Genomic DNA, 27,429 nt, shown 5'->3' with positions numbered 1-27,429 from the left:
TCCGTTTGGATTGGCTTAAAAATTAGATTTTAAATCAAAAATAAAAAGTCAAACTGAAATGACTTCTAAGTCAAAAAAAATAAAAAATAGGGGGAGACCTACTTTTGGTTTTTGACTTATTATAAGCTATTATAAACTTATTTTAGGTCATTTTTTACCTTGCCAAACACTTCCTAATTTATTTTGAGCTATTTTTGTCTTATTTCAAGTTATTTTTTATATACTGCCGAACACTTCTAGGAGTCAAAAACCGACTTAAAAGTAGATTTGACCAACTTTTAAGTCCATCCAAAAAAATGATAGAAACTATAAAGTAGCTAAACCTTTTTTTCTGTGTGTCATTTATGAATTAGGACTTTGGTTAGCTAGTGGCTAAACAAACTATATATCCATATAAATAAGATTTCCTTGTAAACAATTTTGGCCACTCATCTAATAACTCTCTTTAATTAAACTTTGTATTAGTCATGCAGACTACAAGCTTCTCCCAATTCAACATTCCATCGATCGTACGGGCCTCACCTCGCCCTACAACCACCATGCTCCGTTGCCAAACCACCTCATCACGGAGGTTATCTCCGCTTTACGCAATGGCTTCATCCACATATCGCCACCAGGTTACTCACTCAATGCCACCAGAAAAATTGGAAATCTTTAAGTCATTAGAATCTTGGGTCTCAAAAAATGTCCTCTCACTCCGCATGCCCGTAGAGAAATGTTGGCAGCCCATTGAGTTTCTTCCTGACCCATCTCAAGGGCCTGAACAATTCGAAGAAGAGGTTCCAGCCCTAAGGCAACAAGTTTTAGGGCTTTCGGATGAGTACTTTTGTTAGATCGAGAAAGATTTTGATAATTGACAAATAGAGGAACAGATGAAAGGAACCGGTTGCTCCAACATGTCCCTTTCAGATTGAATCTGACTGGGATAAGGAGAACGTCAACCACGCAAATTAGAAGTTATAAAGCGGTGGAAGGGTTGCTTTTTTGACAAGAAACCAGTGCAAAAAAGTTTTTTTTCATAAAGAAATCCTAAGCGGAGTAGGAAGCGTAAATAAAGTAGGAAGCATAAGCAAAGTAGGAAGTATAACAGTGTGAATAACTTTCAAATTCGAAACGGAGTAGGAAGCATGATCAGATATGTAAATCGAGTTCAAGTTGAAAAAGGTTTTGAAGAGTTCAAAGTCTATAAATAGGGCAATATTTTCTTTGGAGAAAATCGCGCACTTAAACAGAGTGTTACAAGCAGAATACAATCAAATAAAGGGAGTTCATATTTGAGTGAATTCTGATTACGAAGTGCAACCAACGCAAGGAAACAAGAATTGAAGAACTGATTCATAGGCTTATGTTTTATAGTTCTTAAGTCATGTTTGCTTGTATTGAGTTTTTATCGAGTTGTATCTTTAATTCTTTCTAGATCCAGTGAAGTATAAACTGGAGTAGGAATAGAGACTTCAAGTTGGATAGACTTAAAGACTTGGGAACATAAACCTTGGGGGGTTTATGTTGGAGTTTAGGAATTAGAGTTAGTTCCTAGGATTGCAAGAGTTGTAATCTGAATTCATAACTTCAAGTGAGGTCGACAATCTAGTTGGTTGTTGGCGTCTAGGAATTAGAGTTTATAATTCCTTAGGTTACATAGGCTTATAATCTTTTTTTGAGGCTCAGAGTTTAATGAAGTGGAGTTAAATCCTACAGAGGTGTAGGTCGTGGTTTTTACACTTGATGAGTCGAGGTTTTCCGCGATAAAATATTGTGTCATTACTTTATTTTCTTTACATAACGTAACTGTTGTAATCTGCAAAGAAACAGATAGAATATACATGTTCCTTAGGCAAATCTGGGGGTCAGTACTCCAACAACTTTGTTATGTTGGAGGGTAATATGCTAACTGAGGATGCTTTGCCTACCTATCAGACCGCGAATAATACATTTGATGGAGTACGCAATGAGACTGGATCCAGCCCATGTCCATGGGCAATTTGGACTAGGGCATGGTCCGCTGAGGAAAATCAACTTATTGATCTGCTACGAACTTATTTGTATCTTTCAGGGAGAGTGGATATGTTGATGGTCGAGAAAACACTACAATACTCTATTGGAGCTGGAATTGTAAGTGTTGCTCTGAACATTTTCATAAAATTATTTAGTTAAGATGACCTATATATAACATCATATAACCTAAATAATGCAATAAATAAGTTGAATGAAACCACCAAATATATTGCACTACTCCTAAAAGAAGTAACGAACACCAATTAAATGTTTAATTTACTACCCTTCTGTTCCAAAATAATAATCCATCCGTTTACTTTTACTTGTCACTTATTTCTAAGAGACTAACTTGTGTGCACTGACTATGTAAAGTTTTTTACATCATCAGGTAAGTTAATTTCTATGTTAATCTATATTTCTAAACAGTTTAAGTGTTGTGCACGATCCGTGTATAGATTTTCTACACTATTAGGTAACTTTTAAGATAAACATGGTAACTTAATTAAGTGATTAATAAAATATATTTTTAATATAATTATAATTATGGTAAAATAAAGTAGATTAAAATTGAGTCCTTTTTTCTTCTCTAACCAAAATTAATTTTAGTTATCTTCTTAATTAACCAAGTTTATTTGCTTTTCTACATTTGAATATTTTTTTTCATCAGAAGTAATTTTCAATGCCACAAATAATTTCTTAATTGTCGTTGTTTTTTCTTTTGAATTTTTGGCAAAGTCATGATCAGTACACACAAGAAGAAGAATTAAAAAAAGTAGCAACTTATTATTCTGATATGCAATATTACGATATATATCCTGAAGATCAAAAGGTTGATAACAATATAATCACTAATACAAATATAATTATTATCCCTAAGAAAATTCACGAACAAGAAAACATGATTTTTACTGAAAATAATTAAAATATCAATACGACGAAGACGCAAAAACTAAAAAAATAGAACAAGAAAATAAAGAGATAAAACAAAAAAAAATCAGATTCAAAAAACCAAATTAACTTGGTTAATTAAGAATATAACTATGAATTAATTTTGGTTAGAGAAGAAAGAGGACTCAACTTTCCTTTGCTATATTTTACCTAATTATAATTGTATTCAAAAAGATATTTTACTAACTACTTAGAGCCTATTTGGTATTGCTGATAAAAACTGCTTATAAAATGCTTTTGAAAAAAAGTAATTTGTGTTTGGCTAATTCATTTGAAAAGTGTTTTTGACAAGCAAATTGTGTTTGACTAATCTTTTTTAAAAAGTGTTTTTGAGAGTCAAATTATGAAAAAGGATAAGTATCAATGTACTTTTAATACTAAGATTATTTTATAGAGAGAAATTATTTTAAATATCTATTAGAAATTTTTTAATGAAAATATGCATATTCAAATTTTGAATCAATATTATACATAAATTAATTAATTAATTAAATATTAATATAATATTAACATGATGACTTAAATATAATTCAAAATATCAAGAAAAATAAATTTAAAAACTATTCCACAAATTAAACCACTATATACAAAAAATTCACCACAAAAATAAATAAAATCCTTCATATTTTTAATCCTACAAAAATGTTGTTGTTACATTTATTTCTGATTCTGTAAAATAAGACATAAATTAAAATATAAAATAATAATAATAGTATATAAACATAAAATACAAAATTATTATATAAAAATAAAAAATAAAACTCGTGCACTAACGGTGCACAAAACTTAAACTTATTTTTAAAATAGATTTTTATTTTTACTTGTCACTTTTGACATTTCAATAAAAGACAATATTTTTTTCCATGTTTTACCCTCAACATTAAATATTTATTTTCAAGACATCATTTAATAGAGGATAGTTTAGTAAAATACATATATCATTAATTATTTTCTTAATGGGTGTGTCAAGTCAAAATATGACAAATAAAAATGAATATAGGGAGTAATTAATGTTTTTAGTTTAGGCACATCACTTAATTAAGTAATATTTTTATTTTATTTCTATGAAATTACCATCGCCAAAAGGCTGGGTCTTTGGCTTATGGGGGCTGGCTTGCCCATTCAATCTACTCAAATCTTAAGAAACTACTCATTTCTAAAAATAAAAAGTATTTTTATTAACTTAGCCCTAAATAAGAAGTGTTAATAAATTCAAAGACTGCTCATTCCAAATTCATTCGAACAATGTGATACGTAGTCTTTGAATTTGGAATATTAAAGTTTGTGTATTAAAAATCATATAAGAAGCAATTCCCTGCAAATTTTTGAAAAATACATATGTCATAAATATAAACTATCTATCATGTTTGCATCTTAGGACGTCGGAGTAGAGAACAATCCATTTATGGGCTTTGTGTACACATCATTTTAAGAGCGAGCCACATTTCTAACGCATGGTAATATGGCTAGGCTAGCTATAGAAGGCGGAGACCCCGTGCTAGCGCGTATATGTGGAGCCATTGCAGCAGACGAGAAGCGGCATGAGAATGCCTACACAAGAATTATTGAAAAGTTACTGGAAGTGGACCCAAACACGACTATGATAGCCATTGCATATATGATGAGAAAGAGAATCACAATGCCACTGCACCTCATGTATGATGGGTAAAATTCGAATATATTTAAGCACTTTTTGGCAATTACCCAAAAGCAGGGGGTTTACACATCTCGTGATTATGCTGAATTATTAGAATTTTTCATAACAAGTTGGGAATTGGAAAAACTTGAAGGCTTGACAACGGAGGAGGCGAGACGTGCACAGGATTTTGTGTGCAGACTTCCACGTAAGATTAGGAGGTTTGAAAATCGAGAAAATATATTAGAGTCACATCCGGTGAAGTTTAGTTGGATTTTGACAAGCAGGTTTGTGTTTGAATGTATTGATTTGTAATAAATATGTAAAATTAAAACTAGTACATCGTTAAATTGTTTGTAGCTAATTTAACTATCGCGAGCAGAACATATAACGAATATGCCTGCAAAAGAAGAGGCAAAGAGACTACTTTTTAATCATGTCTAGGAGTGGCAAACGAGCAAGTCGAGTCGCATATGTGTCGATCGAAAACGAGTTAAATAAAAATGGATAAAGCACTCAATTCGAGTCACATTTTAAATGGTAAAAACGAGTTACCCAATGGATAATATGAATAAATATGGATACCCATATTATAGTAGAGATCTTGTTAAAAATAAAAATAAAAATAAAATCTTTTTAAATTATTTTTTTTATCACTTCACCCTCCCTACCCCCCCCCCCCCCCCCCCATCCCATAAAAATTAGTTTGTTTTTTATTTTATTTTTTAAAAAGTTCTTTTTCATCCAACCCCCTACCAGCCCCCTACGCCCCCCACCCCCTCCCCATTCCAAAAAAATGAAAAATTAATATTTTTTTTACCACCCCACATCCTAACCCCCTCCATCCACCCATGCCCCCCCCCCCCAAAAAAATTAAATAAGTCTTCTTTACCCCACACCCTATCCCAAAAAAAAATTAATTTTTTTAATTAAAAAATTACCATGCCACCCCCCCTACCAGCCCCCCCCCACCCACCCCACCCCTCCCCTCTTATCCCAAAAAAAAATGTAAAAACAATTTTTTTAAAAAAACCTTTTTTTTACCACCTCACCCCTTATCACTTTTTTTTTTATGAATGGGCATCTTTTACCCATTTAAGCTAGTTAACTATCCACTTTTAATGGGTAATATGAGTATTATTCGTTTTTATCCATTTTGAAAGAAGAATCAAGAGAACAACAGAATTGTACTCACAATATTCATCAATAAAAATCACATTTTCTATTATTTATTTTGCTTGTAGTTAATTTTAATTTTCAGCTCTTACAGAAATTAGTTGCGAATAGGGCGGTCTCATTATAAAATTTGAACAATTCTCCTTTCTTTGAGTAGGATCCATCTCACCCGATTTTAACGCTCCCTGCCCAAATTAAATTGCAAAACAATGATGGAAACTATAGAGTAGCTATACATTTTTTTCTCTGCGTCATTTATGAATTAGGCACAAATTATATATCCATCTATATAAATAAGCTTTCCTTGTAAACAATATTGGTCACTCTTTAATTAAACTTTGTATTAGTCATGATGCAGACTATAAGTTTCTCCCAATTCAACATTCCATCGATTCTACGGGCCTCACCTCCCCCTACAACCACCATACACCGTCGCAAAACCACCTCATCACGGAGGTTATCTCCGGTCCTCGCGGTGGCTTCACCCACAACTTCTCCATCACGCCACCAGGTCACTCACTCAATGCCACCAGAAAAATTGGAAATCTTCAAGTCATTAGAACCTTGGGTTTCTGAAAATATCCTCCCACTCCGCAAGCCCGTAGAGAAATGTTGGCAGCCCATTGAGTTTCTCCCTGACCCATCTCAAGGGCCCGAACAATTCGAGGAAGAGGTTCGGGCCCTAAGGCAACGAGTTTTAGGGCTTTCGGATGAGTACTTTGTTATGCTTGTGGGTAATATGCTAACTGAGGATGCTTTGCCTACCTATCAAACTTTGTTTAATACGTTTGATGGAGTACGTGATGAGACTGGATCCAGCCCATGTCCATGGGCAATTTGGACTCGCGCATGGTCAGCTGAGGAAAATCGACATGGTGATCTGCTACGGACTTATCTTTATCTTTCGGGAAGAGTGGATATGTTGATGGTTGAGAAGACACTACAATACTCTATTGGAGCTGGAATTGTAAGTGTTGCTTTGAGCATTTTTATAAAATTATTTAGTTAAGTTGACCTATAACATGAGATAACATAAATAATGTAGTAAATAAGTTCAATGAAACCACCAAATATATATATATATATATATATATATAGATAGATAGATAGATAGATAGATAGATAGATAGATAGATAGATAGATAGATAGATAGATAGACAGAAGCAATTCCCGACATATTTTTTGAAAATACATCTTATAAATATAAGTTGCTCATCATGTTTGAATTCAGGACATCGGAGCAGAGAACAATCCATACATGGGCTTTGTGTACACATCATTTCAAGAGCGAGCCACATTTCTAACACATGGTAACATGGCTAGGTTAGCTACAGAAGGCGAAGACCCCGTGCTAGCGCGTATATGTGGAACTATTGCAGCGGATGAAAAGCGTCATGAGAATGCCTACACAAGAATTATAGAGAAGTTGCTAGAAGTGGACCCAAACACGACTATGATAGCCATTGCGAATATGATGAAGAAGAGAATTACTATGCCGTTGCACCTCATGTATGATGGGCAAGATCCGAATATATTTGAGCACTTTTCTGCCATTTCCCAAAACCAAGGCGTCTATACATCTCGTGATTATGCTGAAATATTAGAATTTTTCATAACAAAATGGGAATTGGAAAAGCTTGAAGCCTTGACAGGGGAGGCGAGGCGTGCACAAGATTTTGTGTGCGGACTTCCATGTAAGATTAGGAGGTTGGAAAATCGAGCCAAAAATTAGAGTCACGTTCGGCGAAATTTAGTTGGATTTTTAACAAGCAAGTGAATGTTTAGATGTATTGATTTGTAATAAAGATGTAAAACTAAAATGTATCCTTTTACTTTTTACTCTTTACTAATAATAATAGTCTTTTTGGCTAATCTACTAAAATGAACTTGTCTTTAGTTAATAGCGGTTTGTATTTAGCTAAATTATTTTGAGAAGTACTTTTATTATTAGTTTGTGTTTGATCAATATTTCAAGTGTTTTTAAATTTCAAATTACGAAAAATATAGATACTGCTAATTAATTCGATAAATATAAAATTTTGATATGAGTAATCTTGTTCTAAAAGAATTACATAAGTATTTATATTTGGAAGAACTTGCATGTTTGTTGGACTTCAATAAGCTATATAGCAATGTATTTTTTTCATTTTTTTTTAGATGTTCAAGACTTTTTGTTTGAGAAGAGATGATACTATCACATTACTCACTTAATGTTTCATACCATATATTGATATGTGTAACAGTTTTTCATGTTTATAGTACTAATATAAAATAATAAAAAAAGCATTTTTGCAAAATGCTTTTTTTATTGTTTTATATTAGTACTATAAACAAATGTTTTTTTTATTATTTTATATTAGTACTATAAACATGAATAATATCACATTACTTTCACTTAATGCTTCATACCATATATTGATATGTGTAACAGTTTTTCATGTTTATAGTGTTATCTCCTGTATTCAGGTTAGTCAAGAATACAGAAACAGAAAATAGATGAAATAGACAGAATGATTTTAATTCGAGTCCACAGAAACCACTGTGTTTCCTTAAGAAATTTAATCCCCTCACTGTACTCGAGGTTGCAGATTAATTTCTCCCAAGATAAAATGGATTAACCTGTTAAAGAAGTAGCGGTACCTCAAACTTCAATAACTTCAGCGAACGCAAGAACAGCAACAAGAGTACACACAGACTCAGTCGATCGACAACTTTGTTTATGTAAGAAAATAAATGCAGAGAGGAAAAAAATTTCAGTGGTGAAAACCGGAAAAAAATATCTTTATTTATGGCCATTTACAGCAAGGAATGCGTCTGTTCAAACAATTCTGTTCAGACCCATTTTTTCCAGAACGTTATGTCTTTTGGGAAAAATAACGGCTTTTCGGAAGGACAGGTCCCTTCAGAACATTATTACCGTTGCACATGAATTTCAAATAAATTTTGTTGCGCCAAATTAATTTTGTTATTTAACTAACATTCTGAATTAATTTATAAGAGAAAAGAAATGAATTAACAAGATTGATTAAATAAATTTTGTCCAAAAATATTATCAATCAATCACATCATATGCCAAATCCAAATCTGACGCCGAGGCCGAGCGAGCGACGACGACAGCGCGAGGGGGCACCTTCTTCTTAACCCTTTAAGAACTAAAGGAAGTGTTTCCTAATATAAGGACAACAATTTCCTTGCTTCTACCAATATGGTAAAAATGACTTTTCATTTTCCGTCCAAAATTGATTCCCCCACTTTCATTGGTTCTTCATCTTTCCATTTTTTCTTTTTATTTCCCATTCACACTTTGTTAAACCCAACAATCCCCCACATGAATGGGAAATGGCTATAGTTAAAACATATGCATGAAAAACTTGTGTGTCTTGTAAGTAAGGGTTAATCACATCTGGATAAGTAGGTTTCCCTTTAAACTTTTCGTAGTGAACATATATCGGATATACTCGGTCAATCGGTAGATTTGAAATCTTTGAACCGTCGAGCTTTGGTGTATACCTAGACAACATAAGTCACACAATCAACCCTTGAACTGTTTTTGGTTCTCATTGTTTTGTTCGTTTCAGCCATGAACACATCTCGGTTAATAAGTGCTTAGAGAACTGGCCTTACCTGATTCTCCTTGAAGCGGCTTACACTTCACACTTACATAGGTGGTTTCTAACTGTGTTATCCCATAGATACACTATTTGATATACTCTGTATCAAACTTAGAAACCATTAAAAAGTCCTTATGCATTTATCCTGATTACTGAACATTGTCCCATCATGAGAATAGACCATAAAATAAGTTTTGACAATGTTGAATCGTCATCTATGACTTTGTTTGATATCCTTGAACCTAGATCTTGGGATCTCTAGTCTTCTAGGTAGAGTTACCGCCACGATGTCTTGTTCTCAGCCATAGTTTCATTCCCGTCGATGATCTCTTAACTCCCTCTCTAGTTAGGCCTTTTGTAAGTGGATCCGACACATTATCCTTTGACTTTACATAGTCAATTGTGATAATTCCACTAGAGAGTAGTTGTCTAACAGAGTTATGTCTTCTTCTTATGTGACGAGACTTCCCGTTATACATAACGCTTCCAGCCCTTCCTATTGCAACTTGACTATCGCAGTGTATGCATATAGGGGCCATTGGTTTGGGCCAAAACAGAATATCTTCTAAGAAATTTCTGAGCCATTCAGCTTCTTCACCTGCCTTGTCTAAGGCAATGAATTTTGACTCCATTGTAGAGCGAGCTATACATGTTTGTTTTGATGATTTCCAAGATATTGCTCCCCCACCAATAGTGAAAACATATCTACTCGTGGATTTCGTTTCAGTTGACCCAGTAATCCAATTTGCATCACTATATCCTTTAAGAACTGCTGGATATTTGTTGTAATGCAAAGCATAGTTTTGAGTGTCTTCTAAATACCCCAAAACTCTCTTCATTGCCAACCAATGATTTTGATTGGGATTACTTGTGTATCGACTCAGTTTACTTATAGTTCAGGCTATGTCTGGTCGTGTACAATTCATGACATATATCAAACTTCCCAATACTCTGGCGTAATCCAATTGATACTGACTTTCACATTTATTCTTAGCAAGATTAAGGTTCACATCAATTGGGGTTTTTCCCTTTTTGAAATTTAAATACTTGAACTTTTCAAGTACCTTTTGAATAAAATGAGATTGAGACAATGCTAGACCGTTAGGAGTTTTGTGAATCTTTATTCCCAATATCAACTCAGTTACTCCTAGATCTTTCATATCAAACTTACTAGCAAGCATACGCTTAGTAGCTTTTATATTGGCAATATCCTTGCTCATTATCAGCATGTCATCCACATATAGGCATACAATGACTTCATGATCCATAGTGTCTTTAATGTAAACGCATTTATCACACTCATTGATCTTAAATCCATTTGACAACATGGTTTGATCAAACTTTGCATGTCATTGTTTCGGTGCTTATTTTAGTTCATAAAGTGACTTAAGAAGTTTGCATGCTTTCTTTTCTTTGCCGGGAACTACGAAGCCCTCAGGCTGTTCCATGTAGATCTCTTCCTCCAGCTCTCCATTTAAGAAGGCGATTTTCACATCCATTTGATGGATTTCAAGACCGTATACTGCAACTAGGGCAATTAACATCCAAATTGATGTAATCCTAGTCACTGGCGAGTATGTGTCAAAATAATCAAGACCTTCTTTCTGTCTAAAGCCTTTGACAACAAGTCTTGTTTTATATTTGTCAATAGTTCCATCATCTTTCATCTTCTTTTTGAAGATCCATTTTGAACTCAAGGGTTTGTTCCCTGGAGGAAGATCAACCAACTCCCACGTATTATTGCTTAAGATTGATTCAATCTCACTATTGACAGCTTCCTTCCAAGAGGTTGAGTCGCTAGACAACATCGCTTCCTTGAATGTTTAAGGCTCACTTTCAAGAAGGAATGTTACAAAATCAGATCCAAATGAAGTAGTTGTCCTTTGACGTTTATTGCGCCTTGGACTCTGTTCATTGGTTTCATTCTCTTTTGGTTCTTCTCGAGGTTGTTTAGACCCCCCACTAGATGACTCAAGTCTAGTTTTATACGGATAGATATGTTCAAAAAAATTAGCATTATCTGATTCCATTACCGTATTATCATGAATATCTGGATGTTCGGACTTATGAACCAAAAATCGACATGCCTTACTATTTGTGGCATATCCAATGAATACACAATCCACAGTCTTAGGCCCTATTTTCACCCTCTTAGGTATAGGAACCTAGACCTTGGCAAGACACCCCCACACTTTGAAATATTTCAAGTTGGATTTTCTACCTTTCCATTTCTCATATGGAATAACATGTGTCTTCGTGTGAGGCACTCTATTGAGTATTCGATTTGCTGTAAGGATTGCTTTCCCCCACAAGTTTTGTGGTAAATCTGAACTTATAAGTAAGGCATTCATCATTTCCTTTAAAGTTCAGTTTTTCCTTTTTGCAATTCCATTAGATTGTGGAAAGTAAGGAGCAGTAGTTTGATAGATTATTCCATTTTCCAAACATATTTCTACAAATGGAGATTCATATTCTCCACCTCAATCACTTCTGATCATTTTGATCTTTCTATCCAACTGATTTTCAACTTCAGTTTTATACTGCCTAAATACATCTATTGTTTCATCCTTACCATTTAGCAAATAGACATAATGATATTTAGTGCAATCGTCAATAACAGTTATGAAATATTTTTTTCCACCACGTGTTGGTGTTGACTTCATGTCACAAATGTCAGTGTGAATCAGTTCTAAGGGAAATGAATTCCTTTCAACAGATTTATAAGGATGCTTAGCATACTTAGATTCAACGCAAACTTGACATTTTGATTTTTTTTGCACTCAAATTTAGGCAAATTATTTAAGTTAATCAGTTTTCGCAAGGTTTTGTTATTAACGTGTCCCAAATGTTCATGTCATAAACATTTAGACTCAAGCAAGTAAGAAGAAGCAGAATCTTTATTCATATCAACTGCAATTACATTGAGTTTAAAAAGGCCCTCAGTGAAGTAACCTTTTCCTACATACATCTCATTCTTACTTACTACAACTTTATCAGAAACAAATACACATTTGAATCCATTCTTAGTCAGAACTAGTATAGAAACTAAGTTCTTTCGCAATTCCGGAACATACGAGACCCTGTTCAAAGTCACCACCTTGTCTGATGTCATCTTCAGGAGAATCTTGCCAGTTCCTTCCATCTTTGCAACAGCAGAGTTTGCAATAAACAACTTCTCGTCTGTAGGTGCTGGAGTATATGATGAAAATAATTCTTTGTTGGCACAAACATGGCATGAGGCACCAGAATCTATCCACTATTCTCTTGGATTTCCAACCAAGTTGCATTCTGAAAGCATTGCACAAAGATTGTCCATCTCTCCTTTGGATTCAGCCAAATTTGCTTGATCCTTCTTCTTGTCCTTCTTGGGACCCCTACATTCAATAGCCTTATGACCACGTTTTCCACAGTTGAAGCAGCTTCCATTGAATTTCTTCTTAGGAGGATTGCTCTTTGGACAAGATGTTTTCTTTCTTTTCTTTGATTTTGTGGGATCTTCTTCAACAATATTTACTCTAGATTTTGATGAATTACCACGTGACCTCTTTTTTGCGGCCTTGTTGTCCTCTTCAATTCTCAGCCTTACCATGAGATCTTCAACAGTCATCTCCTTGCGTTTATGTTTCAAGTAGTTTTTGATGTCCTTCCGCAATGGAAGTAACTTATCAATAATGGCAGCCACTTGAAAAGGATCATTCACAACCAATCCTACATTAAAGATTATGTGAGTATTAAGAATAAACTTAATATTTCCAACATAGGTATTAAATAAATGTATACCTTCAGCAAGGAGATCATGGATTATGACCTGCAATTGACTTGGGTGACGACGGTTTTACTGTCTATCATCTTATAGTCTAGAAACTTTGCCAAAATAAACTTCTTCATTTCGGCATCCTCTGTTTTGTACTTCTTTTCTAAAGCATCCCAGAGTTCTTTTGAGGTTTTGACATTATTGTACACATTGTACAGATTATCCTGCAGGCCACTTAGAATATAATTTTTACACAAAATAGCAGAATGTGTCCATGCCTCTATTACCAAGAATCGTTCTTCAGGCGGAGTTTCATCCGACATAACAGGAACGTTCTCATTAATGAACCTCTGCAGACTCAACGTAGTCAAATAGAAAAACATCGTTTGCTGCCATCTCTTGAAGTCGACTCCAGAAAACTTTGTAGGTTTCTCAGCCGGTGCTAGGGGAGCAGTTGAACGATTGTGTGCAACCGATGTTGTTGCAGCACTTACTGTTCCAGCATTTACTTGACGTGAATTAGTCATTTTTCTATCACAAATGGCAGACAATTTTAGTATGTGAAATACTAACAGTAAAGAATAAATCTTTACACAGATTGTTTCTGATTTAACGATAAAGCTTTTCTGTTCTTTTAATCGTTAATCGAATAAATTTTAAAAATTCAAACAGAGTAGAAAATCATAAGGTTTTAATCTCCAGAAACCTCAAATATAGAAACTATAAATTTCTTAAGATTGTTATCTCTTGTATTCAGGTTAGTCAAGAATACAAAAACAGAAAATAGATTAAATAGACAGAATGATTTTAATCTGAGTCCACAGAAACCACTGTGTTTCCTTAAGAAATTTAATCCCCTCATTGTACCCGAGGTTGCAGATTAATTCCTCCCAAGATAAAACGGATTAACCTGTTAAAGAAGTAGCAGTACCTCAAACTTCAATAACTTCAGCGAACGCAAGAACAGCAACAAGAGTACACACAGACTCAATCGATCGACAACTTTGTTTATGTAAGAAAATGAATGCAGAGAGGAAAAAATTTTCAGTGGTGAAAACCGGAAAAAACATCTCTATTTATAGCCATTTACAATAAGGAATGCGTCTGTTCAGACAATTCTGTTCAGACCCGTTTTTTTCCAGAACGTTGTGTCTTTTGGGAAAAATAACGATTTTTCGGAAGGAACATGTCCCTTCAGAACGTTATTACCGTTGCACATGAATTTCAAATAAATTTTGTTACGCCAAATTAATTATGTTATTTAACTAACATTCTGAATTAATTTATAAGAGAAAAGAAATGAATTAACAAGATTGATTAAATAAATTGTCCAAAAATATTATCAATAAATCACATCATTTGCCAAATTCAAATCCAAATCCAAATCCGAAGCCGAAGCCGAAGTCGAGGCCGAACGAGCGGGCACCTTCGTCTTAACCCTTTAAGAATTAAAGGAAGTGTTTCCTAATATAATGACAACAATTTCATTTCTTCTACCAATATGGTAAAAATGACTTTTCATTTGCACTTTGCAATGACTTTTCATTTTCCCTCCAAAATTGGTTCCCCACTTTCATTGGTTCTTCCTCTTTCCAGTTTCTCTTTTTATTTCCCATTCACGCCTTGCTAAACCCAACATATAGTACTAATATAAAACAATAAAAAAGCATTTTGGCAAAATGCTTTTTTTATTGTTTTATATTAATACTATAAACATGAAAAACAGTTACATCAATTATATGGTATGAAGCATTAAGTGAAAGTAATGTGATAGTATCATCTCTTCTCAAACAAAAAGTCTTGAACACCTCACAAAAAAAAAAATTAAAAAAATACATTGCTCTATTTCATATGGTATATTTTTTTTTTTGTCAGGTGTTCAAGACATTTTGTTTGAGAAGAGATGATACTATCACATTACTTTCACTTAATGATTCATATCATATGAAAAAGATAGAGTATATGAAGATCTCATCCCTTATCTTATAAGATAAATATTTTATTTAAATCAAGGGAATAGGGTCTGAAAAATACCCCAACTTTGGTCGGATTTGTTGTTGCAATACTAAACTTTCATGAGGACCTATTACCTCCTTAGACTATTTAATACCGTATTTTTTACTCCCTGAACTATTTAATAGTGTATTTTAAAGGTATATATGTGCTTACGTGGACACATTACTACTTATAATTTTGCATTATTTTTTATCTCCACGTGGCAAAATATATATGTTTAAAATACAGTATTAAATAGTCTAGGGAGGTAATAGGTCCTCATGAAAGTTTAGTATCGCAACAGCAAATTCGACCAAAGTTGAGGTATTTTTCAAACTCTTATCCCTTAAATCAACTAACATTTGACTCTAAATATTTTGTCACTACATTTCATATTTTTTAATTAGACGAGAAGTCAATAAAATGTTGCTTCTTTTTAACAAGTCACGATATTCTTGGGCAAGCCAACAAATAACACTACATGTTGTTGTTGTTGTTGTTGTTGTCATCGTCGTTGTTGTCGTTGTGGTCGTTGTTGTTGTTATCGTCACCAACAATAAGTGTTGTATTTCTACTAGATACATTAAATAAGAAAGTGTTGCCCATAAGATTTTAGGTTTGAGATCGATACATTATTATTTGGTAATTGTTATGTATCAGATGCATTTAGTATAAATTCGAATTTATGTATCATAACTAAAAAATTAGTGCATGATACATTATTATTTATGTGTCTTATTTTATTTGAGATCATGAAGATCCTTTCAATTTAAATTGATAAGTGTTGTATTTCTAGTAGATACATTAAATAAGAAAGTGTTGTCCATAAGATTTTAAGTTTGAGATCGATACATTATTGTTTGGTAATTGTTATGTATCATATACATTAGCATAAATTTGAATTTCGTATCATAACTAAAAAATTAGTGTATGATACAATATTATTTATGTATCTTATTTTGTTTGAGAAATACTATATTTTAAAATTAAAAAAATACATTATACATGTAATTGTTCCAAAATAGCTTCTTCTTTTTTTGTGTGATAAATAACACAGTTTATGTATCAAGTACATTTATATTGAACATGATAAACACTAATCAAAGATTCAACAACATTAGAGTTATGTATCAATACCTTAAATATGAACATTATACATTGCATAAAACAAAGGTTATTGTAGCAGCGTATCAGATCAATGATAACACTAACAAAGACTAATTTAAGACTCAAAATAAAAGAGATACATTAAAAATTTGTATCTTTGATAGTGATGGCCGTGCTATGGCAGATCCAACTTTTTTCTTCTTTTTTTGGACGTTTTTCAATAGTAGAAACATTAAAAGAAAATAATATTTTTTCAAGATAAATATTCAACGATAATATGATTAACTAAAATAGCAATGGTTCAATAAGATTTCAATGAGGGCAGGGCGAAGAGGTAATTTTATTTTTATTTTTTAAGATGAAAAGATTAAAAAATAATAATAAAAGAAATCAAAAATTGAAGTGATGGAAAGAAATCTACCTCTTGAATAATTTGAAATCATTAATTGGAAATAGAAAAGATTTGAAATTCAAAAAATAGATTAATTGATAAACTTGAGAGAGACACCTTCTGAAAATCAAAATGAATTTGAAATTTGTAACTGCTAAAGAAGTGGAGAGAATTTAGGAACAAAATGGAGGAGTGAAATGGGGAGTGGGAAACGTAGGTGTAGGCTGAAAATAGAAGTGAAATATTTATGTATCCGGAAGATTTTATGAATTGGGGGAATTAAGGAAGTTTTGAAATTTTTAAAAAAGGTAGGGATAAGTGAATATTAAGGTAAGTAAATGTGTGTATATAAGTAATTTTCCCTTAAAAATATGGTCTTAAAGAGGTGGTAGACAATACTTCTTTAAACTGGAAATTATATTTATTATTTCTTTTAAAAAATCTACCTACTAATAAAATATTTTTAAAATACAATTGCTACTAATTAAAGTAAATTTTGAAATTAATTATAATCGTGCCAAGCACGGTTTAGTTTACTAGCTAATAATAATAACAACAGGAAGCAACTATGTCAACTGTTGAGCTACTTGTTCACTCTTTTAATATGAGAGAGAAATAAGTATGGTTACAAATTACAATAACATAGTAACAATTTATTCCCTTTCGGTTACCACTAAACTATATTATATTGTACTAAAGAAAGTAAAGAAAATAGTAAATTTCTTGGCCCAAAGGATCTTTTACATAATTTTTCTATCACTATCTAAGTGGACACTAATAATAGTGATGATTTAACTTTCATAAGTCAATAATCTTCATAACTTTTACAAAATTGGAACCCAAGAAAAGAAACTTGATCCATGTATGAGAACTCTAAATATATAATTACTTGTCAAAGTGCTGGTTAGATCAAAGTAAATACACCATAATTATCCGCATGGGGGGCCAAAGATTTTCTTAATATTTTTTTCTTTTATAGCCCCAATAGGACATAATAAAGAAGGGTTACTGGTAATGAAACCAACATCCCAAATATAACCCTGCAAAACAAGAGAACAAAGTCATTTCAAAATTATATCTTTTACTAAAAATATTGATAATGCAAGGGCAAAATAGGTATTTAAAAAATTGATTTTATAAAGAGAAGTTAACGATGTCAATGATTTTTCTTCTTATTATTATTATTCTTATTATTATTATTTTTATTATTGAGGATAATATGTTTCTAGGAGTTGGGTTCATCGGATAAAGAGAAGAGGGTAGACAAATTAAGATTAATTAAATTGTTTAAATATTTTATGTTGCCTTCGTTACACCTAAGGGCATTTTTGGCCCATTTCACAAATAGTAAAGGCATAAATGGACCAAAATATAAACAAAGGACATTTTTTATCATTTCAATTTTCATATAGTATGAAGGCATTTTTTACTCTTTTCCCTAAAATATATTTTTTAACATATTTCTAATATAAAGGAGGCCAAAACACATATTTTAATAAATTGATGTTAGATGTGTTAAATTATATATCATAATCGAAATAAGAATTTATCAATAACTAAGGGATCGAAAGTAATAAATTAGATGAACTTACCCTGTACTTAGTATGTCTGGATGCAACCCATATTCTCTAGCGAAGACGAATGGAACGATTCCTTGGGGAAGAGCTGCCTGAATATTAAGTATAAAATTAAATTTTTATTTCCTATAGTTATCTTAATTTATTTAAACTTATAATATATGAAAAAATAGAGTTTCTTTTTTTCAAACCAAAATATTGCATTTTCAAATGAAAAAAAATGAAAAATCTCAACAACTAAAAGCTTTGAGTTCATGCATGCTCTGAAAAATGTTATTACAAACTTCAATAATTAACATCATGGTGCACGAATTGAACCACTAAACATGTAATTAAGTGTAAATATAATGTCCAAAACTTTTATGTCATATGATTGTTTGAATTAAATTTGATAACGGTATTATTATCAATGTTCAAATTAGAAAGAATTAAGTAACATATATTGTTAATGAGTTTAACTAATGTGCACCAATAATGGAAAAAAAAATTACATTATTATGTCAAGAAAAAAACTTAATAGTAGAATTTCTATAGGGAGTACACACAATTTAATCGTAGACAGTCATGCTATATTTATATATATTGTAATAGGTAATTATTTGCCTTCAAAATTACAAAGCTTATTTTTTTTTATAAATATTTATCTATAGATAAATTTTTGAGTGACCTGATAAGTACCTGTACAATTGCGGTATGAAGTCGAACTCCTTTAAGTCCAACGGCAATAGAAGCGGCTGACATTACTAGAGGTCCACCTATAAATCTTATGGCCATCCCTATTGTTGCCATCTTAGTACCACACGCAATTATTCGAGGTTGAAGTGCCATGAACAACCCTATAAAAATACCATACACATATTGAATATAATGTTACGTTGCTAGGCTAGTACGGCTCGCTTGGCTCTTCAAGCAATTACTTACTAGTTATTTCATTGGGGTACGTAAATTTTGGTAATTATGTGACATACCTAAACTGAACATTGCCATCCCAAGGCCTGCATCTGAAATTATTTTAATGGAATATTTTACCAAACTTGGCATCCCCACATTCCATCTGCTCAAAAAGTTAGGCAACTTTGTTAGTAAGTACTCTATGATTCAAGGAAAGTAAATGACTTTTTTTTTTCCTTTTCTGAAGATAGTACTAAAGTTTAGTCCCTCTATTTGACTTCTGAACAGGTTGAACCATCATTTAAACTTTGGCATCATTAAAATGACCCTTTATGGAGTACAATGCCAACAACCAATAAAAAATTATATTAGTACATTATATTAACCAAAAGTATTAAAATAACTTTATTAAGTTCCAGAATTACATGGGTAATATGTAATAATTACTCTCTCTTTCAATTTGTTTGTATACTTTTTATCCGATACGAAATTTATGAAGAAAAAAAAAAAACTTATAATTTGATGGTCTTAAGTGAAAGATATGTAAATTATAATGTACCAAAAGATCATTTAATATTGTGGCTAAAGAGTTGTCAAGAAAGGAAAGAGACGTCCTTAATCGGATCAGACGGATTAAAAAGAAAAATAAAACAAATAAATTGAAACGAAAGGAATTAGATTTTAGGGTGTTTAAAGAACTTACCTGAATGAGATAAGAGACCATAGAAGTCCTAAAATACTGGAATAAGTGTTTGGATTACGAGAAAGTTTTCTCCCAACCATAACGATAATGAGCCTTAGCATGACTAAAGCATTTGGCATTTCTTGTTTAATAATATTATTTGTATTTGATGAATCAGCAGCTCCAACTTCTTGCACTGGGAAATTTGATATATCTCTGAAGCTGATTTCCTTTTCTGGATTAAACAAATCATAACTTGTTGTTAGTGATTAAAGAAAAAAAATTTACTTAACCATCAAAATTCATTGGTCTGACTAATCCAAATTCATTAAAATAGTGATTACACTAATCAAAGGAGTGATTTCTACTAGAAATTTCTTTATTTAAGGCTCCAACTGAGTTGATCGACTTGTTAAGTATATAGAAATTTCATTTATTCCATCACAGTTGACTGAGACGAAGTAGGTTAAAAGAAGCATAAACAAAAGTGGGCAACAATGGAGTGGAGAGATGATGATTTATCAAAGTTGTGTTTATGAGTAGCAGATTGAAAGTGCGCTCTATCAAATAAGTCTCTCCATCAAAACACACGTGCTTTAAAGTAATGATATTGTCTATATATGTTAAAGTCTGGTCCAATTATTATTTTGCCCATTTAAGAGGAAATTGTTGTTCTCATTTCCCTTTTTGACTTTTTCCATTTTATTTTTGCTTTTTACTTATATCCATATTTTTTTATTATATGAAAATAAAACTCGATGCTATAGATTGCACTTTTTTCAGGATAGACAAGTCCCTGTTTAGGAAAAGTGGCACATGAAAATCAGTCTTATACGCTTCTCAGTGTTTTAATAAATTATTACTTTAAATAAAAATATTTTCTTATCATTTAGCAACAAAAGAATAATTTAACGCAATAAGTATTCTTTGAACCAAGCTAAATCATATATGTACCACTCTCTTTGTCATGAAATTTAAAACAGAAGGCAAAAGTTAAAAAATTATTAGTCTAAAATTATCTTTAAATAGTAATGCTTGTGTAACTATAAATTATGGCATGATTAATGAAATAATTTATGATCAATACAAGGGAGATGCCACCTGCAGGGCTAATTATATAAAAAGAAATAGTATAAAATATCTCATTAAAATTATCTTAAATATATAAAAGTGATATAACTTTTGGGACAGGTAAAAATAATAATAAAAGAAGTCCAAGCTAGTTGATGAACTTTGTGATGGACTATATTTAATCGAAGATATTGATAGATCAAACCAATCAATTAAAGTATATAACATACTAAAAATAAAAATTGTATCTGACATAAATACTATATGCACAAATATATTAAACAAATTTAATTTGGTATAATTTGAAAAGGAGTAGTAATAATAATTCAGGTACTTTGAGTGGTCAAATTTATTGAAGATTTTGGAGTCATTATAAGAATCAACCAATTTGTTGTATTTGATATGTCAGGTCACAGGTGATATGTCTGGATGTAAGAAATATGAAAGTGAAAAGGATACAACATGTGAGAATCTAGGGACAATACTTTATTCTTGGGCATGCAAATGAGAAAGCAACCTATCTATATTATAGTTTGACTCTACCCAGTCAAAGGAACTATATAACTAATTTATTTTTTTCTTGGGATCAACATGCTTTGTTTATTTTGCATCATAATTTGTTTGTAATATTTCCATGTACTAGTGTTAATTAAGTAAATTCTTGAAAAGGAACTAAAGACACGTTATTTTAGATTACAAGGAGTATTAGTATCAATGGTAAAATATGCATGACTCACCGCCAAAGATTCCTCCACCCTTAACTAAACATTAAATAGGCTGTCGAGTTTAAATTTGTGTATGGAAAAAAATGGCATGTTATATATTTCGATGGTCTCTTAAAAATAATTAAATTCGCTATTTAAATATTAATTATTTTATTTTCAAAATGTAATCATCATTTACTCTCTCTATGTCAATTTATATAATAAATTTTTATTTTTAGTTTGTCTCAAAAGAATGATATTATTTTTATTTTAAAATATCAATTTTAATATCAATGAAATGATTTATAGCCAAACAAATATTTATAACTTATTTTAGACCACATGTTTCAAAAGTTTTTTAAAAAAAAATAAAATCGTATCAAATTAAACTAAATCATATAAATTGAAATAGTAAAAGTATTAATATACAAAGCATACATATTTGCAGATTAATTACTAGTATTATTTTGATAGGTAGCTTCAATTTCTATAAGAAATATCTTAATAAAATCGTGTTATCTTTTAAATAGACCTTATGCCACACAAATTTTAATTTCAGATAAGAAAAATTTTAAAAACCACCAACTGCGCATAAGTCACAGAAAACAACAATTCCAGAGACCAAAACAAATAAGTTTGAGTTTGACAAGACATTATAGCAAACGTACCTCCAACATCATCTCTGTACCCTTGTCTCTCTCCATTTAGACATGACGACTCCCACGCCATTTTACTAGATGGAGACGCCTGCTTCAACACCTTACCCGCCACTGGGGACATCACCCACATTGGGGTATTCCCACTTGTTGTCACAGTAATTGTATCCAATTCATTGAAATTCGAGCCCCTGGGCGTCGGCTGCAGCGAGTACGCGTCAGAAGACGCGTATCCGCCGGATAAGCGAGGACTTGCTGCACGAAACCCGACGCCCAGGTCCCCGTGCCCGAACGGGATATCCCCGTTATGTAAAGGCGTGTGAACGGAGAAGATTTCAGCATTGGAGAGATTTGATGCCCTAGGTGTAATTCCTATAGAGGATGAAAATGCGGATTCCGGTGCCGATGACGTGGATCGACGGATACGGACGTGGATACGTCCGTTACCGTTGATTTCTGATTCCGTACAAAGTGGATTCCGGCCGTCTAGTGAGATGACGTCATTGTCGATCTCGAATTTCGTTATGGATGCAGCAACATTGCCGGGGAATTGATTTTTGATTAATATTGTGGCAGCTCTATATTCAAACAAGAACAATAATAAAGTATACCTGCATTAAATTAGAATTGTAATGATTAGACAGTTCAATATGGTATCAGAGCAGTCAGAATTTGTGAGGGGTATACCATATAATGCATTGAAGGACAACAAGTTGAACCATGAGGCTTTGAGTGAAATCACCATACATGGCATTAAGCAAAGGAATGCCCATAACCAAAGTATTAGGCAAAGTTGAAACAGAAAAAAGAGTGATAAGCCAATCCAACTGCCCTTTACAAATGGCCCAAACTGAGAGCAACACAAGAACCAAAATCTTTGACAAAGTATCAGCCATTATGAATTTTGTGTCCATTTGGTAAGGATTGTTTTGAGAGATGAAGTGGAAGGATAGCACTGGAACGGCAAATACCGCGACGAAACGGTTGATGCCGGAGCATTGCTCCGGCGAGAATATCTTCCACCATTTTACTGAACCATATGCCACTATCATAGCAAAGTATAATGGAACCATTGCACACATTACTTTGTAAAAATCATTTACACCTATCATCTTACAATTAAGTATCTTTTTTTCCTCTTTGGGTGTAATATATTATTGTAAGGAAAGTGAAAGGGTTGATTGAGTTTATATAGAAAAAATCTATTTGTTTAAACTTTGGATGTACGTTAAATGAGATTCTTAATTAATTATTAGGAGTACTAAGCACTGGGATTAATTGGTTGGTAGATTCAATAATTACTGTTCTTTTAACGTATGGAGAAATTTTATAAGGCGCGGGAAATATCTGATGGTCTAGAATTACTTTAAACATACTCGCACCAAATTATATACACTCAGTTGACTTTTTTACTTTCATTTCTCGAAAGTTAAATTGTATATGAATTTTGATTAATATTTTAAGATGTATCTTGTCATCATTTTAGTATAAGATAGATTGCAACTTAAAGTATTTTTCATCATATAGTTTTGAAATATCTAAATTTAAAATAATTAATTAGTCTAATTCAATTTAGTTGCAAAAATAAGTCAAATTGACTCTCATGAAGTAAAATGTGACAAGTAAAGTGTGCAAAGTTCATTGTGTATATATAAAAGTGAATAGACGGATTAGGGAGTAATCCCTCTGTTTCATATTACTTGACTCATGTTGACCTGACACAATACTTCTTAAGAAAGCTTTAATTAGAGGTGTATTTCACTAAATTAATCTTATTTATACAATTTTAAGACAATAAATTTGACTACTACTTCTTTATGTGGTTATTTAATATTCCCTCCGTCCCATTTTATATGTCATCCCTACCTTTCTATAAATGAATGTACCACAATACTTGTCATTTTATAAAATTTATGCATAAATTACCACATTTTACCTATTATACCCTTAAAGAATAGTTAATTAATCTTGTCATTTATTAATAAAGTTGAATTAAGAAAATATTAAACAAGGGTAGAAGGGTAAAGTTACATCATTTCTTAATGCAAGTGCAAAGTAAAAATATGACATATAAATGGGACGGAGAAAGTACTAAGTTATTATGTGAAAAAAAATAATAGAACTCTCTTTATTTGCTAAAATAATAGTAAAAAAAATATCTAATTTTATTACGGAGGACAAAGTAAAATAAAATGGAGGAACTACTATATATACATGTGTTTGCTAAGGAATTATATATGTTATTTACTGTCCAAGTCAATTAAAATGACTATTTTAGTATTAGGATGATGTAGCTTTCCTTTTTTTTGACAAAAGAAAATTGTTTGGATGATAACTATTTTTTCACTTTCAATTTTAAGATTGTAAATTCGAATCAGGATAAAAAAAGATAAAAGCTTTATTAAAAAAATGATAAATGTAACTTTCCTTAATCATGCTACCTTCGAATCCTCTAATCCTTTCATTGTTTTCTTTAATTTGCTTTCTTGCAGGAAATTAACATCCAAATTCACTCATCATGAATTATGAATTGATCCTTCATTGTGCTTAATTAATTAATTCATGAATAGTTCTTCTAAATGGCACTCCAGCCGACAAGCTGGCCATGGGAATATTTAGGAGGCACATTGGGATTTGGGATTAATTATGCGCATCCTTCATTCATATGTTCCATATGTTAATTTTTATGTTGCCTTTTTTCAAAAATTAATTTGATTAATTTTTAAAGTTAAAATTAGATTACATTAATTTGATATTTTAAATAAAAAATTAGATATTAAAAAATTATACGAAATGTACAATAAATTATAATTTTTTGCATATCAATATAATAAAAAAATACATTGTAAAATATTAATTAAAATTCTTATCATTTGACTCTTAAAAAAATTGTAACAATTAAAATGGATGCAAAAAGCATAATTTTTCAGGTGGGGAAAAACATAGCAAGTTGAGAGTTGAGACAACTAGAATATACTGTAACTAATTAATTAAATGTGTATGTTTTTCAACCGTTTAAATATTTAGATAAAATTTAATCATACATTTCAACATAATATCATAGTAGGTAAGCATTATTGAAATTAAATTTCATCGCTATCCAAAATTTACATCTTAAGAAAGAAAAAATCACTTATTTTATGTAATATTATAAAAATTAAGACAGAGGGAGCATGTAGTTCAAAATTTTGGTGTAGCACGTAAGAGTCAACTCAATTTTGAATGATTTGACAAAATATGGGAAGCATAAAGACAGCAAAAGGTCATTACATTCTCCCATTAAAATCGGCATACATGAAGACTCAACCCTACCTATGAATGGGAAGTCATATATTTATTTAATAAAATTCATGATAATAATATAGTTACAAATACAGTAAAATCTCTATAAATTAATATAGGTGAGATCATGAAATTTATTACTTTATAGAGATATTATTTAATCGATAAATTAATATTTATTAATTTAAAGAATGGTTTGAGATTTAATGAAGGTTAATTTTGATCATATCAAAATTATTGTATCTTACTAATTTATGTATCGTATTTATTGATTTCACATAAAAAAAAATATCATACATAAAGTACAACGAATACATCAATATCATTATATCTTACTAATTTATGTATCATATTTATTGAATTGTCACTATCATCCAAACAAAAGAGCATGGATGACAAGTGTGTTTTTTGATGAATATATCTGTTTGTTTGACCACAAAATGCATGATAGACGAGTTTTGTTTATGGTAGATAATTGTTCATCCCATAATAGAAATATTAAAGGACTACAAAATGTTGAATTGTTTTTCTTGCCACCCAACATGATATCCAAAATTCAATCTTGTGATGCTGCTGGGATAATAAGAGCTTTCAAGATGTATTATTGTGGTAGATTTTATCGTAGGATATTAGAAGGCTATGAAGTGGGACAAACTGATCCAACAAAGATTAATGTTTTGGTTGTTATCATTTTTACGATCCCTGCTTGGACAACAAATGTTCAGCAAGAGACAATAGCAAATTGTTTTCGACACTATAAAAATTCATTCGGGGGATGCAATCTCAGAGAATTTGAATGAACCCACTTGTGAAAACGTCATTCATGAACTTGAGGTCATGATTAATGATTTCGGTTACCACAATAAAATGGATGTCAATAACCTGTTGGAATATCCGGGTGAAAGTGATACATGTTCAGAGGTCTAGAGCTTAGAAGAAATTGTGGATACCATCGGAAAAAGCAATGTTGATGATGAAGTTGAAGATGATATTGTACCTTTGGAACCAGTTACGCGTAAGGAAGCACTTATCGCATCTAGAACTCTTTACAATTTTATGGTGCAGTTCGAAAAGACAATATCGGAGCTCTTTGATGCAATAAGAAAAGTTAGAGATAAACTTCAACTAGATTTAAATTTTAAGAAAAAACAGAGCACAATATAATTATATTTCACTAAATTGTCTTAGATATATTTGTACTTTTAAAGAATTATTAATTTATGATATTAATGGGACTATATATTTATATAGGGGTCTTCTGGAAATATATTATCTTATTATATTATCGAAATTGGTGATTTCTCCCCTTGGCCCAAGTTGAAACTGGAGGAAAATATTACTTTAGAGAGATTATTAATTTACCGAATATTAATTTATAGAGGTTTTACTGTAATCATAAAGTATGATAAGATACACATTGGTGCAAATGTAAAGATATTGAACGCTTGGCCATGTATAGGCATGATCTCATATAGTCTCACGGTGTGTTTGCTAAGGAGAAAATATTTTTAAATTTTTTATACTTAATTGATCAAAATTTTATTTTAAAAAAAAAAACTTTAAGATAACGAAATAAATTTGTTAATGGAAGTAGACAAAAAAAGTTTTATAATTAACATTTCACTTATCCTCATTCTCATCCTCCAACATTTCTCCTAGTTACTACACCTTCATAGTGTTTACTTAAATTATACATAAATATCTTTAAAATAAAAAAATTTGAGTTACTTATCACACATCAAAAAGTAGTTAATTATCTATCAGAAAAATATTTTTGTAAAAATATTTCATATAGAACACATCCTCAGGTTGTGTCCGGCATGAAGAAAAATATTCTCTAGCAAAACAAGATTTCTTGCTTATATTCTTGTTTTTGATATAAAGATAATATATTTTATCCTAAAAACATTTATATTTATCTAAGATAAAATTCTGAAAAAGGGGTAAGAAGG

At 31.5% G+C, this 27,429-nt stretch overlaps 2 protein-coding genes and 1 pseudogene across 2 annotated transcripts; 2 read left to right on the top strand and 1 right to left on the bottom strand.

Moving 5' to 3' along the window:
- Positions 1 to 467: 467 nt before the first annotated feature.
- LOC125838276 (stearoyl-[acyl-carrier-protein] 9-desaturase 6, chloroplastic-like) lies at positions 468 to 4,878 on the top strand (annotated as a pseudogene).
- Positions 4,879 to 6,088: 1,210 nt separating this feature from the next.
- LOC125838277 (stearoyl-[acyl-carrier-protein] 9-desaturase 6, chloroplastic-like) lies at positions 6,089 to 7,488 on the top strand. The gene is made up of 2 exons (XM_049517354.1): positions 6,089 to 6,722; positions 6,988 to 7,488. Exons 1-2 carry the CDS (start codon positions 6,105 to 6,107, stop codon positions 7,486 to 7,488), a joined length of 1,119 nt encoding a protein of 372 aa, XP_049373311.1. The 5' UTR covers positions 6,089 to 6,104.
- A 9,693-nt stretch (positions 7,489 to 17,181) lies between these two features.
- On the bottom strand, positions 17,182 to 23,331 carry LOC125838271 (auxin efflux carrier component 6). The gene is made up of 7 exons (XM_049517350.1): positions 22,883 to 23,331; positions 22,208 to 22,806; positions 19,786 to 19,999; positions 19,160 to 19,245; positions 18,870 to 19,027; positions 18,207 to 18,283; positions 17,182 to 17,654 (listed from the first exon to the last, which is right to left on the bottom strand). The coding sequence occupies exons 1-7, from the start codon at positions 23,305 to 23,307 to the stop codon at positions 17,588 to 17,590; spliced, it is 1,626 nt and encodes a 541-aa protein (XP_049373307.1). The 5' UTR covers positions 23,308 to 23,331; the 3' UTR covers positions 17,182 to 17,587.
- Positions 23,332 to 27,429: the final 4,098 nt, after the last annotated feature.

The sequence above is a fragment of the Solanum verrucosum genome, unplaced genomic scaffold (assembly GCF_900185275.1).
Source record: "Solanum verrucosum unplaced genomic scaffold, falcon-dt-bn FXZP01000079.1, whole genome shotgun sequence".
Taxonomy (NCBI): Eukaryota; Viridiplantae; Streptophyta; class Magnoliopsida; order Solanales; family Solanaceae; genus Solanum; species Solanum verrucosum.
This window is presented reverse-complemented; position numbering and strand designations above follow the sequence as displayed.